The 15,281-nt window shown below is 48.0% G+C and overlaps 1 protein-coding gene across 1 annotated transcript in view; it reads right to left on the reverse strand.

Annotated features, from left to right (window-relative positions):
- Positions 1-15,281, reverse strand: part of LOC144179592 (sodium-coupled monocarboxylate transporter 2-like) — a 146,872-nt gene that overhangs the window by 55,520 nt on the left and 76,071 nt on the right. Inside the window, exon 8 of the mRNA XM_077708005.1 lies at positions 10,663-10,803. Within this exon, the coding sequence (XP_077564131.1) occupies positions 10,663-10,803 (141 nt within the window). The remainder of the gene's footprint in view (positions 1-10,662; positions 10,804-15,281) is intronic.

Raw genomic sequence — 15,281 nt, forward strand, 5'->3', positions numbered from 1 at the left:
GCGCAGCGCTTTTACTCGAAACTCGAACGCAGCACCCCAACGAAGGGATAGTGATCTTTGTTGAGGAGATGAAGAGGTTGTTTCGACGTGCGGATCCGGAGATGACAGAAGAAAAGAAATTAAGAAAGCGGCTGCGAAAGGGTAATCGCCTATGCCAGCCGTGGTCTGTCGAAGGAGGAGAAAAACTATTCTGCCTCTGAGAAAGAGTGCCTGGCTATTATATGTGCGATTTCAAAATTTTGCCCATACGTGTATGGAAGGCCATTCAAGGTTGTAACAGACCACCATGCGCTGTGTTGGCTCGCCAATTTCAAGGACCCCTCTGGCCGTCTTGGGCGGTGGAGCTTGCGCCTGCAGGAGTTCGACGTTACAGTCGTTTATAAATCCGGCAGGAAACACTCCGACGCCGACTGCCTGTCCCGCGCCCCCGTCGACCCACCACCACAAGACGCTGACGAAGACAGCGCGTTCTTCGGGATCGTGACGAAGAGCGACCTAGCCGCCCAGCAGCGTGCCGACCCCGACTTACGCGTCATAATCGAGTACCTCGAGGGATGCAACGTTGCCGTTCCTAGGACCTTCAAACGCAGCTTACCAGCATTCAGCCTGAGAAACTCCGTCCTCGTGAAGAAGAATTTCAGCCCCGGAACAAGAGCGAATTACCTTCTCGTCATCCCCGCGGACCTTCGTGACGAAATTTTGGAAGCGTGCCACGACGACCCGTCTTCCGGACATCTCGGCACAGCCCGCACTATTGGAAAAATCAAGGCGAGGTACTACTGGCCCGGCCTTACCTCTGACGTCACCCGGAGCTGCGTCCTACGTCCGGAGCTGCCGTGACTGCCAGCGACGAAAAACGCCGCCGACAAGACCCGCCGGACTTCTACAACCGATCGCCGTCCCATCGAGACCATTTCAACAGATTGGAATGGACCTTTTAGGCCCGTTCCCTACGTCACGATCACAGAACAAGTGGATTGTCGTAGCGACAGACTACATGACGCGCTACGCAGAGACCACCGCTCTTCCGAGGGGGACTGCACAAGAAGTGGCAAAGTTCTTTATAAGCCAAGTTGTGCTGCGACATGGAGCCCCGGGAGTCCTAATCACAGACCGCGGAACGGCATTTACTGCGGAGCTGATGCAAGGAGTATTACGCTACAGCAACACGGATCACCGAAGAACGACGGCGTACCACCCCCAAACGAACGGACTAACAGAACGTCTGAACAAGACAATCGCAGATATGCTGTCAATGTACGTTGACGTTCAACATAAGACTTGGGACGAAGTGCTCCCGTATGTCACGTTTGCGTACAACACGGCTATCCAGGAGACGACGCAGCTGACGCCGTTCGAGCTTGTCTACGGTAGAAGGCCGACTACGATGCTCGACGCCATGCTTCCGCACGTAGAAGACGACGACCTCAACGCCGACGTCCACGGATATCTTCAACGTGTGGAGGAGGCCCGCCAGCTCGCTCGAGTTCGTATAACGGACCAGCAGCTGGTGGATGCGGGCCGCTACAACCTCCGACGCCGAGACGTCGAGTACCAACCAGGGGATCGTGTGTGGGTTTGGACTCCCATCCGACGACGCGGACTGAGTGAGAAGCTTCTGCGACGCTATTTCGGACCCTACCAGATTCTACGACGTGTTGGCCAACTTACCTACGAAGTGATCCCTGATGGTGGCTCCGGCACATCACGACAACGCAGGCGGCGTGAAGTCGTCCACGTGGTTCGCCTAAAACCTTTCTACGGACGATGACGAACTTTTATTTTCATTTGTTCGGACTGTCGCTTATGTTAGCATCGGGTCGATGCACTCTTAGAGGGGGGGTAATGCCGCGAACCATACATTGGGTTTGTTTATTTGTGTTTTGCTTTTACCGCCCGGCTGCGCCGGTCTGCGTTATCTCTGCGCCAAGGGAAGCGCGTGTTCCATTCTTTCTTTCTGTGCCGCATGTGTTATCTGTTGTGATAGGGAGAGCATTCCGATCTAACGTGAACAGCCCAGAATAATCTTCTTGGATCTACTATGTTCTCGATGCGAATCGACGTTTCGAGAACCACGCGCGCCGAAAGATAAAAAGCCTGCAGTGCGGACACCGGGGCATTCGATTCGACGACACTCGCCTGTGCAAGTCACTTTGTTGACCGCTGCTTCGCCGCCTCTGTATTCTTTTGAGTTTTTAGGGGAGCACAAGTTCGCTCCAATAGACGTATTTCTCATTCAAGACAACTGCTTCGTCCTTGTCTTCGTGACAGTATTCTGCATGGCATTCAGAAAGTAAAAGCTCGCAAACGATGGCTTTTATGTAACTTACAGCGTACTTAAACGAAAAATGGTAGGCACCATCAGATACCCGCACGGCGGATCAATAATTTTGTAATCATTTCCAATACTTCTCTCAATGTCTAATAAACACGTTTCACCGGAAGCGCTTTAACCAAACCATTCTCAAATAGTTACCACCCCCCCCCCCAAATAAGAAAACAAAAACAAAATGTACGTACGTTCATGGCGCCGGCTACTTGACGATCGTACGCCTTCTTCTCGCTTGCACCTGCTCTCATACTTACATCTACGCTTCTGCTAGTTCTGTGTTACCTTTCTGCCATGAGCTGAAAATATTCGCCGGTAATACAGCTTCAAAAAATAGAATGGCTTATGATTTTTCCTTCCACAAAATTATGAATGAGGGGCGATTTTGCACTTACACCTGCGCTATATGGCCTCACTTAAAAGAGGGTACGTCGGTGTTTACGAAGTTTTAATATACACAAAAAAATACCGGACAGTGCAACAGTATTATATGCTACCGCCACGAAATCCGTTTCGTTTACTTCTTCAGTTGCAGCGGCCCTGGCAACATGCGTGGTCATACCTCTGGGAGCGAGCTTCGCCTTGGGCCCCTTGGGTACAACGGCACCCGCTTCTGCGCAGTTCATGTCCAGGCTGACATTTTCAGAAGCGATACCTGGCTTATTTGCACAAGGTACAATCGGATCATGATCCCTTTAATGCCCTACTAAAGCGCCAGCTTCGTTTGGCACGCCACGTTTGGCGCCTGCTTTCATCCCGCCCTACTCATCGGCAATGCCGTCATTGCCACCGGAGAACAGTGTACTTAGCCGCCTGGTTTGACATCACCAACTCCAGTGGGCCCGAGAGAGCGGTAGCAATGCAGCCGCCTCAGAATCTGTTTTCTTTTCTTGCTCATGTTTATGACTGCTCCTACTGGCACCGTAAAAAGACGAGCAATGTTTTCCTGCTGCTTTTCAGTGCCCCAGTGTTTTTTTTTCATTACTTGCGATATTTGTAGGTTGTGAAAATGTTGTTGCTTTACAGCAATGTAGAGCTTAACCCTGGCCTTGCAGATTTTACTAAGAGTCTACGTGATCAGTTATAAAACGCTGTGAAAGCAATTACTGCTCATGAATATTGGCGCAATGTCGAACTTCTGAAGGTTCTTGATGAAGCCAACAGCGCGTGTTGATGAGCCAGGAAGCGCTCGAGCACACTGTGCCCGACATTAACACAAGACTAGTTGCTGTCGAATCCCATGTTAAAGCCCTTGATTAGAGCAATCACACAGAGTTAGAAGGCGGACGTACTGCAGTTCACTCGAGAAATGCAGAACTTTGTTGCCGCTTTGAAGATTTTGAAGCTAGAGCTTGCCGTGACAATTTAATATGTTATGGTTTGGCTGGCAACCTAAAGGAAGTATGGTCGCAGTCAGAGGAGCTAACATGCACGTTGCTTCCTCTCATTCAGAAGTTCACATTCTGCAGGACGGAATGGAAAGGGCACATCGGCTCGGAACTTTGGTGCACGACAAATCAAGACCAATAATAGTACAGTTCTCATGTTTCAAAGTACGGGATACCATTTTTGTTTAGAAGGGGAAAATGAAATCGACGGAATTACTTTCAGTGAGGACTTCTGTAAGGCAACTCAAAACAAAAGGGTAAAGCTATTTTGGGAAAGCCAGTAGGCAACAGTACTGTTTACGTTATGACAAGTTGCTAATCAGTAAAAAATGTTTTGTTTATTGCACCCAAACCGACAGTCTGTGAAATCAACTCGAGAACTCAATCTGTATCGCCAATCGATAACCCTGCTTATCAACCCAACTAGCTATATCACTACCACGTCATAGCAAGTCCGCAGTAGCAATCGCAGTTTGGTGGAATGTAAGGTTTCTTTTTCCTTCTTACTAACATACGCGGCGTAATAGGCAAGCGTAATGAACTGTCTTCAGAAATTCACGACTGGAATGCTAAAATTCTTGGGCTCATGGAAACGTGGTTGTGCAGCATATTCGCTATAGTGAAGTGTCCCACACTTGCGGTGAATATGAGCTTTACACGCCTCACCGTAACACTAGAAGTGGTAGAGGTGTCCTGATTGGTGTTTCTGTTGATTTTAGCCGCGCCTCTTGTTCTCATAAGTCCCTCTTTAGAAATTGTTTGCGCTGGTGTATACTCTGAGGTCACAATGACGTTATCATGTGTGCCTACCCCCGTCCACCGGACTCTTCATGTGATTTTTGTGATATGTTATTACACGATATGTTATTTGTGATATGCTATTAGGCGATTTTAGGTTTCCTAGTATGTCTTGTATACGCCTCGAGATTCGCGATCGCTGCGCCGCCTGCCGCCACTTCTCAGCGGCGTTTGCGGGATTAGCGCTGCGTGGCTGATAGGTGGTCATGCAGTGTTTTGGTTCTCTTTCGCTTCTCTTTGCCTTTCCGCGCACTAAACAACTTGGTTTGGTGACGTCTGTAAGCTAACTGCACGTTTAGGGCACTTAAAAAACAGCTGCGTCTTGGTAGAGCGCTCTAACGCCAACACGAGCTACCCGGGGAGGCAGTTCTGCGCGCTTCTTGACCGCTCTTGCGGGCGTCGGCGACGGCAGCAGCATATCACCGCTGTCACCTTCGAACACGTCAGCACAAGTGAATTCTATTTATTGTCGCCTCGTTTAGACCTGATATTGGCACTGTAAGAGGTTGGTTCGTTTTGCAGCGCAGACAACAAATGCGGCTTTGCATCGAATATGTACGTCGTAGAAAAATATCTTTCGGGGATGTGATAACCCAATGGCTGACAAAAACTTGTGCCTTTTATGGGAATATAAGCCACGCAAAAATGTTAAGTACACTCAAAGGCTGTGCATTGTCAGGTATGTGCCCACTCATGCATTACAGTAAGAACCACGTGAAAATGAATGGTATGCATGCAAGTCAGGAATAAATAGAATAGTCGTACGGGAATGAAAAAAAAAACGAGTGCAGCCTCTGAAATGCTAAAGACGTTTGTTTGAGCAAGGTAATATTCACCAGACCAACTAGATGCGAAATGCACTGATATTTCGCTAAACATGGGGGGGGGGGGGGGGGGTTCAGGAGGAGGACGCTCAACTATCGTTGCTTACAAATGCGGGGCGAAATCAACGAATGAACGTTTTAGTAATCGCACACACAAGCTGCGTGTTCACTTATCGTTTGTTTTTCGCCTTCAACGAACGGCTGATTACTCGGCGGACGCATTTTTTGAAGAATACAGGAAAGGCAGTTCACAAGCGATACGAGGTGTCGTTGGAAGAGTTGATTGATTGATTGCAGGATTTAACGCGGCGACGCAACGGAGACGATGAGGACACCGTAGTGGAGGGCTCCGGATTAATTTTGACCACCTGGAGATCCTTAACGTGCGCCGAAATCTCGTACACACGGGCTCGTTGGAAGAGTGTCGTATCTGATAAGGGTTTTTGATTTCGGTTTATGCTAGATTCTGCAGTCTCCCTGTGTCATGTGACGATGTTTCGAAGAAGAGTTTGGTCACAGACGCGGATTACTCTATAAGCCCATCTTCGCGCTTCTCGTGGAGGATAAATGTAACAGATGAATCTTTGCGAGCGCTCACCTCGGGACAAGACGACCCAGCATTGAATTTGTCGTCGTGTGCTGACTCCGGAGTGTAATTTTGCATTATCCATCGTACTTCTTTGGTACAATGTTTGTGAAATTTATGCCGCATTGCCTTGTTATGGTACTGATCAATATCTGATATGTGATATTGGCAGGCGTAACTTGCGTGATGTCAGGTATGAGTGCTCCGCTGGATTTTGTAAGTGCACAAAGTCGATTTACATCATAGTGTGTATGGCCGCAACATTACCATCGGAGGAAACACTGCTTCCGGAGACACTGCCACTCAATCTCAGGGCAGTGGAATTGCAATCAGCTGCATGCAAATGCTGGCTTCGGGACGCCGGCCGGGGAGACACGCCCGGCGCTGATACATATCTCACTAAGATCGCGTCATAAATGTTTATACTCTCGTGAACCCACCACGCTTGGAAACAGAGTGCCTGCTCAAGGTTATTCGGTATTTCGAACGCGGACAAACGGTAAATCGCTGTCTTGAACGCGCCCCAAAAGCAACGGCGACAGGGGGGAGCGGGCCGGGGACTCCCGCGCCTGCTTTCGAAACGGGCCGCTAGGAGGATTTCAGTGGCGCCCCTACAGGCCGCGCTCGAGGCGTATAGGTGGTGTAACCATGGTACTCCCCCACCAGTAAAGGAAATTCGTTATTTTGTCTTTGTAATGACTTTCTATTCATCCAAGTAGAAAAGGAACCTACACCTATCACTTCCCCGAGTTTGCTAGATCTGACCCTTACCACAACCCTTGATAAAATTTGTACCTTAATTATCTTCCTGACTTTAGCGATCACAGCATTCTTCCCTTTACATACGGCGTCACCGACACAAAACAAGCAGGTTTTGTTAAAACTATAAGAGATTACACTAGCGTAGACGTGGCCTCAATTAATGCGCAAATGGAAAGTTTCACTGAGTCGTATCTGCGTAGCTTCTCGTTTCGAACTGCGGAAGAAAACTGAAGAGCATTTTCGAATGGTGTAAAATGTATCATTAATATATTTATTCTAATTTATCATCTTTCCGTTCTCCGACTTTTACCTCCTCTTTTAACCGGCTGCACAACAAAAAGATACGATTGTACCATAGCAAATTATTATGTGATAGCACTGAAATGTGCTCAGCCTATGAAAATGTAAACCTTCAATATAGGCACGCTCTTGTCAAAAAATGTGACTTTTACGCTAAAACGTCGCTCTCTTTGCTACATGCTAACCGTCGAAAATACTGGTAAACAGATGATGATTCTATCTAAAGAAACGATCCCGTTGTGTGATCATAACGGCAGTGTGATACCACCGAAGGAGTGTTGTGTTGCCTTGCAAAGTGTCTTTATTCTTATTCGCAATCGCGTTTCTACTTCGTTACACAAGGTTATTAATGTGTTTGTTTCGCTCATGAACCCCCTTGTTGTTGATTTGGTTGGCATTAGTAAATTAAATAAAAAATTAAAGCTATCTTCCCCCGGTGCTGGTGGCCTCACTGCGCAGTTTTTGAAGCTAATCGAAACATACTCGTCGCTTCTGTGTTGCCGAGCGACCGGAAGGCGGGAAGGGTGGTGCCTGTTCCGAAGCAAGGTGATCCTTCCAAGTCTTTCAAGCACACATCCCGTGCAAACAGCTGCAGAGCACGTAATACATTCCAATTTAGTAACTTTTTTCGAATACAAGAGATTTTAGGACCACCGCCAGCATGGTTTTAGGGAGTGTTTTTTACGTAAAACGCCACTTTTAGTTGCCACTAATGACTTTTTTTTAACAGACTCGGTTTCCATTGTCTACTACATTTTTCTGGATTTTCAGAAGGCGTTCTACTCAGTTTCAGATCCTCTTCTACTGTTAAAACTAAGTGATCTTAATATAGACAACAGCTCAGTCAATTACACAGGGTGTTTGAACACAATATGTAAGTGCTAACAATCGCAACTCCATCTTGCAACACGTAACATCTAGGGTTCCACAAAGTTCTTTGTTAGGTCCCTTACTCTTCTTAATTTATAATAATGACCTTTGTAATAGATTTTTTGCTGATGGTTTGATGATTTACCATGAAATAACTAACCTAAGGACTAAATCTCTCTTCAAGCCGACATTAATAACTTGTCTTCTTGGTGAAATAATTGTCTGATGCAACTTAACGTTAAAAAATGTAAAATAATGACTTTTTCTTGCGTAAAGCAGTATAACCCATCTGACCTATTTTCGTACGAGCTTAACAATGTGCAATTATCTTCTGTCTCTTCTTATAAGTACCTTGGCGTTCAGATTAGCCCTGTATCTGCAATGGAATGAACATTTTATTATGTTACTAATGACGTTATTCGCATAATTGGCTGCTTACGCCGTAATTTTGCTCTTGCTCTTACTATACAGAGTGTCCCAGCTATCATGCACCGAGATTTAAAAAGAAAGAAGAGCAATGGAACTCAAATAAAGCCTACTACATAAGGGCTGTAGTACTGCGGAGAAGCGGGCGGTATTTTTTCGTTATTGAGACTTAATTAATAATTGTAATTATTTATCTAACTCGAGAAGTACGCTCCTAATCATTTAAGTGCCCATGAAGCACTTGTTGGTAGCCACGAGAGGTATCTAACTGCGGTATTTTCAGCGAAGAACTAAATGCGTACTCATTTATTATGACTGATAATGAATCCCCGCGAAATATGAAAAATATTACGTGACGGCGCTCCCGCCCGCATCGGAAGGCAATGCCCTCAAAAAGGCTGCCTCGGAGTTATCCAGAATGAAATAAAGAAAGGGAAGAAGGAATAACAGCCCAGTTTCTGCCTTATATGTCGTATAATAAACTGCATGTTATCTGCCCCACGCGCACCGCGAAACTTGCTGTTGCTGCTCCGCACTTGCATGCCATTATCAAGGTGACGCGCTGTGTCTTCGGGAGGGTGACCGGCGAAGCAGTTGATTTTAATCAGCTTATTTGAGGGCGCTGCTTTATGAGGCGGGGGGGAGCGCAGTCACGCAATATTTTTCACATTTCGCGGGTTCTCTTTATGAGTCAGAGTAAATGAGTACGCAATTAGTTCGTCGCTGAAAATGCCGCAGTTAGATGCCTCTCGTGGCTGCGTACAAGCGCCTCATTGACACTTTCATGATTAGGAGAGTACCTCTGGGGTTGCATAGTTAATTACAATTAACTAATTGATTGATTGGTTGATTGTAGGGTGTAACGCGCAGACGCAATGCAGGCGATGAGGCGCTCCGCAGTAGAGGGTTCCGGATTAATTTTGACCACCTGGGGATCTTTAACGTGCGCCGAAATCTCGTATACACGGGCGTTTCTGCTTTTCGCCTCCATCATAAAAGCGACCGCCGTGGCCAGGAACCGAAAACAATTATTTAATGAACCCTCATGGACGAAAAAATCACTGTCCGCGTCTCCGTGGTACTGCAAACATTGTGCACTCGGTGTTTTTCGCGTAGCGCCGTGCTCTTTTTTTTTAAATCTTAGTGCATGATAGCTGAGACACTGTATAAAACCTTCTTTAAATCAAAATGAAGATATGCATTATCGATTTGTGACCCCATGTGATGGTGCTGTTTTCACCTTTGCAATCCATTCAGAACCGCGGTGCTCGGTTCATTGTCGCAAACTACATTGTCGCAAAAAGGAAAATTACGCGGTTGTGCCTTTTTCATAAGACTTAATTTTCGAGCCCCATTCTAAAACAGGAGCTTATTTCTGCTCCATCCTCCAACTCGGCAGGTAGCGATCCCAGATACAAGGTAGGGGTTCGCAACTGTCGCGCAAACTGCCTGTATTAGTCGTTCATGCCGAAGAGCGGCGATGACTGGAACCACCTGCTTGCCTCCATCGCCAGCGTTCCAGTTCCTAAATCGTTCAAAACGGCTGTAACTAATGGTATGCATATTGTTACCCTCTCCTCTCTCTAACGGCTTCACGCTATGAAAGTATTTAATTAGATTATATTGAACAATTGGAGCAGGGAACGGTATGTGCAGAACCATCGCCATTGTACGCGTGGGTATTTGCTGCGGACTTGCAATAGTCATTATCAGTGCCTGTTTGTGCGCCTAGCAAGGTGATCTCCGGCTTGACCGTGTTTTTAACAGACTGGGCTTACCCGCCTCTCGCTCGGACAACTGATTGAATTAAACACCATTGGAAATAAATAAACAATAAATAAATAAATAAATAAATAAATAAATAAATAAATAAATAAATAAATAAATAAATAAATAAATAAAAATGAAGTTAGTAAGTAAATAAGTAAACAAGTAAATAAATAAGTAAAAAATAAGAAAAATTATTATTTCATATCAATAAAATATAAAAAAATAAAAAAAATAGCAAGTCAGCTTATCAGCTCGGACATTGCAGACATGGCGGATATTTTACTAGGAACAAGTTTGCATATCATGTGAACAATGGTATACCTCCGTGCCGTGCAGTCAATTATAGCTCCATTTTAAAACACAAATCACGAAGAACAAATAGAGGGGAAAGGCGATAACAAGGAAAACAGGCTAACCGGAAACCAGATCTTGAATGCTTATCAGGACCGTATCCAAGCGGACGTACCAATGTAAAAATCAACGGGCTTTACCGCCATGCTCTATACAAGATTTCCTTGACATAAAGGTCTCAGGAGGTCCTACAATGAATTTCAACAACACCACCGCTTATTGGTTTACATAACTTCGCGTGACTACAAGATTTCTTACGTGCGGGCTTTGCGCATGGACCCCAGGGCGCAGTATCTCTGTATCATGGTCTGGTTGGTGCAGTATCCTGTCATCCAGACGACCACGGACCCGATGGTGACGCTCCAGAAGGTGAAGGTCTTCTGAAAGTTGAGGCTCACACTGGCCGACCAGTGCGATTCAACCGGTTAGTATACATACGCCTTACGGGTTGGGTAGTCATCGATTTGTTGAGGCGGAGAGGGGTTGTAGGGTGCCTGAACATTTGTTTGAACCAAATGAGCAACAAGCAATACACCAGAAACGCCAAGAACGTTTTCGAAAATTCTTATTTACCACAGATAATTCAACATGCAGTATAAATACTACGCGGGTGATAATTCAGTTTCAATAACAAGAAAGAGTGGCAGAAAGCAGTGTTGCTAAATGAGGTTTAGTTAAAGTTTGGGAGGTCGCTAGTAATCGTTTGAATTAGTTCCAATTCATTGACGCCCCCTCTCTCTCTTCTTTTGGGCCGAGTAAAGTGTCATCAAGGTCGGACTCAAAGGGCCTCTGAAGTGGTTTTCAAAAAAAAAATGTTTCGGGCATTGTTTTATAGTTTTCTAATTCCGGATAAAAGACCGCCTCCTTCATTTGTAAATACACGCCAACAGCTTTTCATCCCTAACAAACGACCCGCGCCAGAGGCCGCGAGCAGAGCCCTGGCAGCCTTTCGCGATTGGGTGGTGGTCGATGGCGTCACATTTGGAAGTACCGGCGCTGCGCTGACCGCTCGGCCAAGAGAGTTCGTTCTATTCCCGCTCCAATGTGGGCAGGAATTGTGGAGACTAGAACGAGCACACAAGGTATCCTTAGAACAAGCAAGCCTGAGGGAGCCACAAATGAAACAGGCTCGCTACCGACCATATTTAAAAAGGGGCTTGCCCCCACGACTGGCTGCCGCTTTGGGTTTCTTGAAGGCGAGGAACTTAAAGCAGATATAAGATCAGCAATTTTCTTACCAGCGCTAATGACAATTCATGCTAAAATCTCTCTCGGCCCAAATGTAGAGAAAGAGGGGGGCGCGTCAGTGAATGTCGGTTAATTCACGTCATTACTAGCCACCTCTCAAACATAAACTAAACCTCCTACTTTATGTCATGCGTAACTTCTTATTAGTCGTGAGCTCTACTGTGGCGAGTGGCTACAAGCTGTCTGCCGCGAACTGCATTGACTCATGCTCGCAGGCTGCAGCAGGATCGTGCACGCGGTGCTGGGTTGGTTCGCTCACAAGTTCCTGTACGGTCGGCCAGCATAGAAAAGGTTAGGCCTAGCATCGAGGCAGATATTTTAACGCCACTTTCGGAAGCGGCGGGGATGGTAATATTTACGGCAATTTTTCACCAAACTATTACCTTTTTTTCTCCAAAGGCCAACTTTGTTTTCGTCGCGAGTGGTGGTCGGAGCCATGGATGTGTTTATCGCAATAAACGGTCGAGGTGTTCCGGTGCGGTGCCTTGCCGGGACACGAGCGTCCTCTTTAGCCGCCGGCGCTCACGTTTACCCTTGTATAGGAATGTTCCGCGGATAACTAACTCGAATACTGACGCGGGAAGAGCTGCTCCTTTCTATATCATTCCCCGTATACTGCATGTACATATTCCACGTCTTGACCGCTTGCAGCTCGGGACAACTAGTGATCACGTGTTCAGCAGGTGGCTGCTCACATGTCAACGGAGCCCTTGCAGTTCTTTTTGGTTTGTTTCTTCGGTCTGACTTTGCTGCCTGCGTGTCACGATAACTGGAATCGCTAGACTTGACACGGAAGCTTCGCCTCCTGATCTTCAAACGGATGAATGGCGTATGGCGGAGCAGCGCTAATTCACTACATGTCTTGTTTCTTTCAATGCTTGTGCTGGCTCTTTTCCTGGTTACGGATCGTTTCCGCATTTGCCTTTTTACTGTAGAAAAGAAGGACGAAGCGGGCGTGAGCACGCGCCACGATCATCATCGGGAGTTGTTCGAGGACAGCCAATAAAGAAACACGTATCGCTCCGTCTAGGGCTCTGGGCCGTGACTCGCGGTAGCTTCCGCGACATCTTTGGTGCCGAAACCCGGGACCAAAAATGTCGCGGAAGCTACCGCGAGTCACGGCCCAGAGCCCTAGACGGAGCGATCCGTGCTTCTTTATTGGCTGTCCTCGAACAACCTTCGTGGCTCCTAGGTCCAAAATAGGAGTTCCCTGAAACGCAGATTGATCATGTTGACCCGAAGGAGCTCGCAGTGTCACAGGAAACTTTGGTTTGCCCTTGCGATGTCACAAAGCACGAACAGCTGCTGACCGTAGAGAATTACAGCACCCTCAGGCGCCTTTTGCGGGTCACGGCCTGGATTCAACGTTTCCTGCAAAATGCCCAGCGGCGAGGGCCATCAGTAAGCGGTCCCCTCACAGCAACTGAGATAATGAAGGCTGAACGCTACTGGATGCGGCAAGTACAGCTGGAGTTATTCAGCACTGAAGTACGCGCACTGTCAGTCGGTCAGACCGTTCCTTCTACATCAGCGGTGCTTCGACTTTCACCCTTCATGGATGACGAAGGTCTGCTCCGCGTAGGAGGCCGATTACACATATTGAATGCCAGCATCGACGTCAAGCACCCGATTCTGCTACCTGCGGTGCACAAGTTTACGTACCTCATCGTTCTGGCGGCCCATCAGCACACTCTGCACGGTGGAGTCGCCAGAACGATGAGGTACGTAAACTTGTGCAGCGCAGGTAGCAGAATCGGGTGCTTGACGTCGATGCTGGCATTCAATTTGTGTAATCGGCCTCCTACGCGGAGCAGACCTTCGTCATCCATGAAGGGTGAAAGTCTGCTCCGCGTAGGAGGCCGATTACACAAATTGAATGCCAGCATCGACGTCAAGCACCCGATTCTGCTACCTGCGCTGCACAAGTTTACGTACCTCATCGTTCTGGCGGCCCATCAGCACACTCTGCACGGTGGAGTCGAAGCCACGTTCACGGAGACGCGAGAACGGTTCTGGATTGTGAAGGGACGCCAAACCGTCAAAAGGGTGCTGGCCCAATGTCTGACGTGCAGACGCCGGAGGCTAACTGCCCAAACTGCACCGTTTGCTCCATTGCCAAGCGACAGAATCACGGCAGCACACCCGTTCTCTGTGGCAGGCCTAGATTTCTGTGGACCACTCTACGTACGTGGAAAAGCTCCTCCGGCAAAAGCCTACATTTTATTATTTTCATGTGCTGTCACTCGTGCCATACATTTGGAGCTGACGTCGGATATGACAGCGGCTACCACGCTACTGGCTTTCCGTCGGTTCGTGTCAAGACGCGGCATACCGAACACTGTTTACTCTGACCTACGCTCAGTCGTTTCATAGTTGCGCTCGAGCATTTAAGGCCGCTGCGTCAGCCCTTCAAGAATATCAAAAATATGAAGACAAAGGGACGAGCCGCCGAGACCCCTCCGATGCTTCCTTTAATCCTATGAGCTCATGATGATGATCATGGGCACGAGAGAGTCAGAGCTAGTTCTTTTACAACATCATCAGAAGCTTAATGGACATCGAGAGGCTCCGCGAAATGTATGAAAAAGTGCAATTCCGTGTCAGCGCCCTCGAAGCCTTGGGAGTTCCGCGAGAGCAGTACGCCGTAATCCTGAACCATGTGCTCCTCCGATGCCTGCCGGATGACCTGACTCTAATGTACCGGCAGAGGGTTAAGGAGACGGACAAGGGGCTAACGGACGAATCCGCGACGCGGCAACAAGGAGCTGGCCAGGTGAAGGAGCTAATGGAATTCCTAAGAATTCAAATCGAAATTCGCGAGGAAGGAAGACAAGGACAGCCTCCCTCCAACACAGGTCGTCGATCCGTCCAAAATGCCGACTTGATCTCTCCAGCGCAACCGGAGGCACCCGTCCCCTCAGCGTCGGCCTTGACTGCGAAGTCTGAGTCCGTAACGATACCAGCGTGTCCCTTGTGTGACAGCCATGGTCACAAGGTGGCGGACTGCCTAGTTGACATGTCGGCGAACGAGAAGAGGACGCGATTACGCAACGCTCATTGCTGTTTTCGGTGCGGCCGACGTAACCATGTGGCGCGTCAGTGCAGAGCTTCCCGCAACCTGACCTGCAGTAGTTGCAATCGGCGTCACCTAACCGTCCTGTGTGACTTGTTCAATCCGACTGGCAGCAGCATGCCCAGATCAACACGCCCGGTACAAGCTAGAGAAAGCGCACCTGCTGTCATGACGGCTTCGAGCGGACACTCCGGGGCAACGTCAGTGTTGCTCCAGACGGCCCGAGCCTTGGCAGAGGGTGTACGGCGACGCCTTGTTGTTCGAGTGCTGTTAGACACTGGCAGCCAACGCACCTTCATTCGCCAGGACGCGGCTAGGGCCCTGAAATGCACGGTTCTCGGCACGGAAGACCTATCCATAGTAACGTTCGGTACTGCGAGGTCACCCAAGGTTCTACGGTGCCGGCGAGTACAGGTGACGCTACGCGGACAAGCTCGTGGAAGGCCGGTCGTGTTGGAAGCTTTAGAAGTTCCGAAGATCTGCTCCCTTACGAGTCCGGAACTCGACACCGCAACCGTAAAAACCCTTATAGAAAAGCGGTACGACATAGCCGACG

Source organism: Haemaphysalis longicornis, unplaced genomic scaffold (assembly GCF_048455015.1).
Source record: "Haemaphysalis longicornis isolate Haplotype H1 unplaced genomic scaffold, Haemaphysalis longicornis Haplotype H1 scaffold_4, whole genome shotgun sequence".
Taxonomy (NCBI): domain Eukaryota; kingdom Metazoa; phylum Arthropoda; class Arachnida; order Ixodida; family Ixodidae; genus Haemaphysalis; species Haemaphysalis longicornis.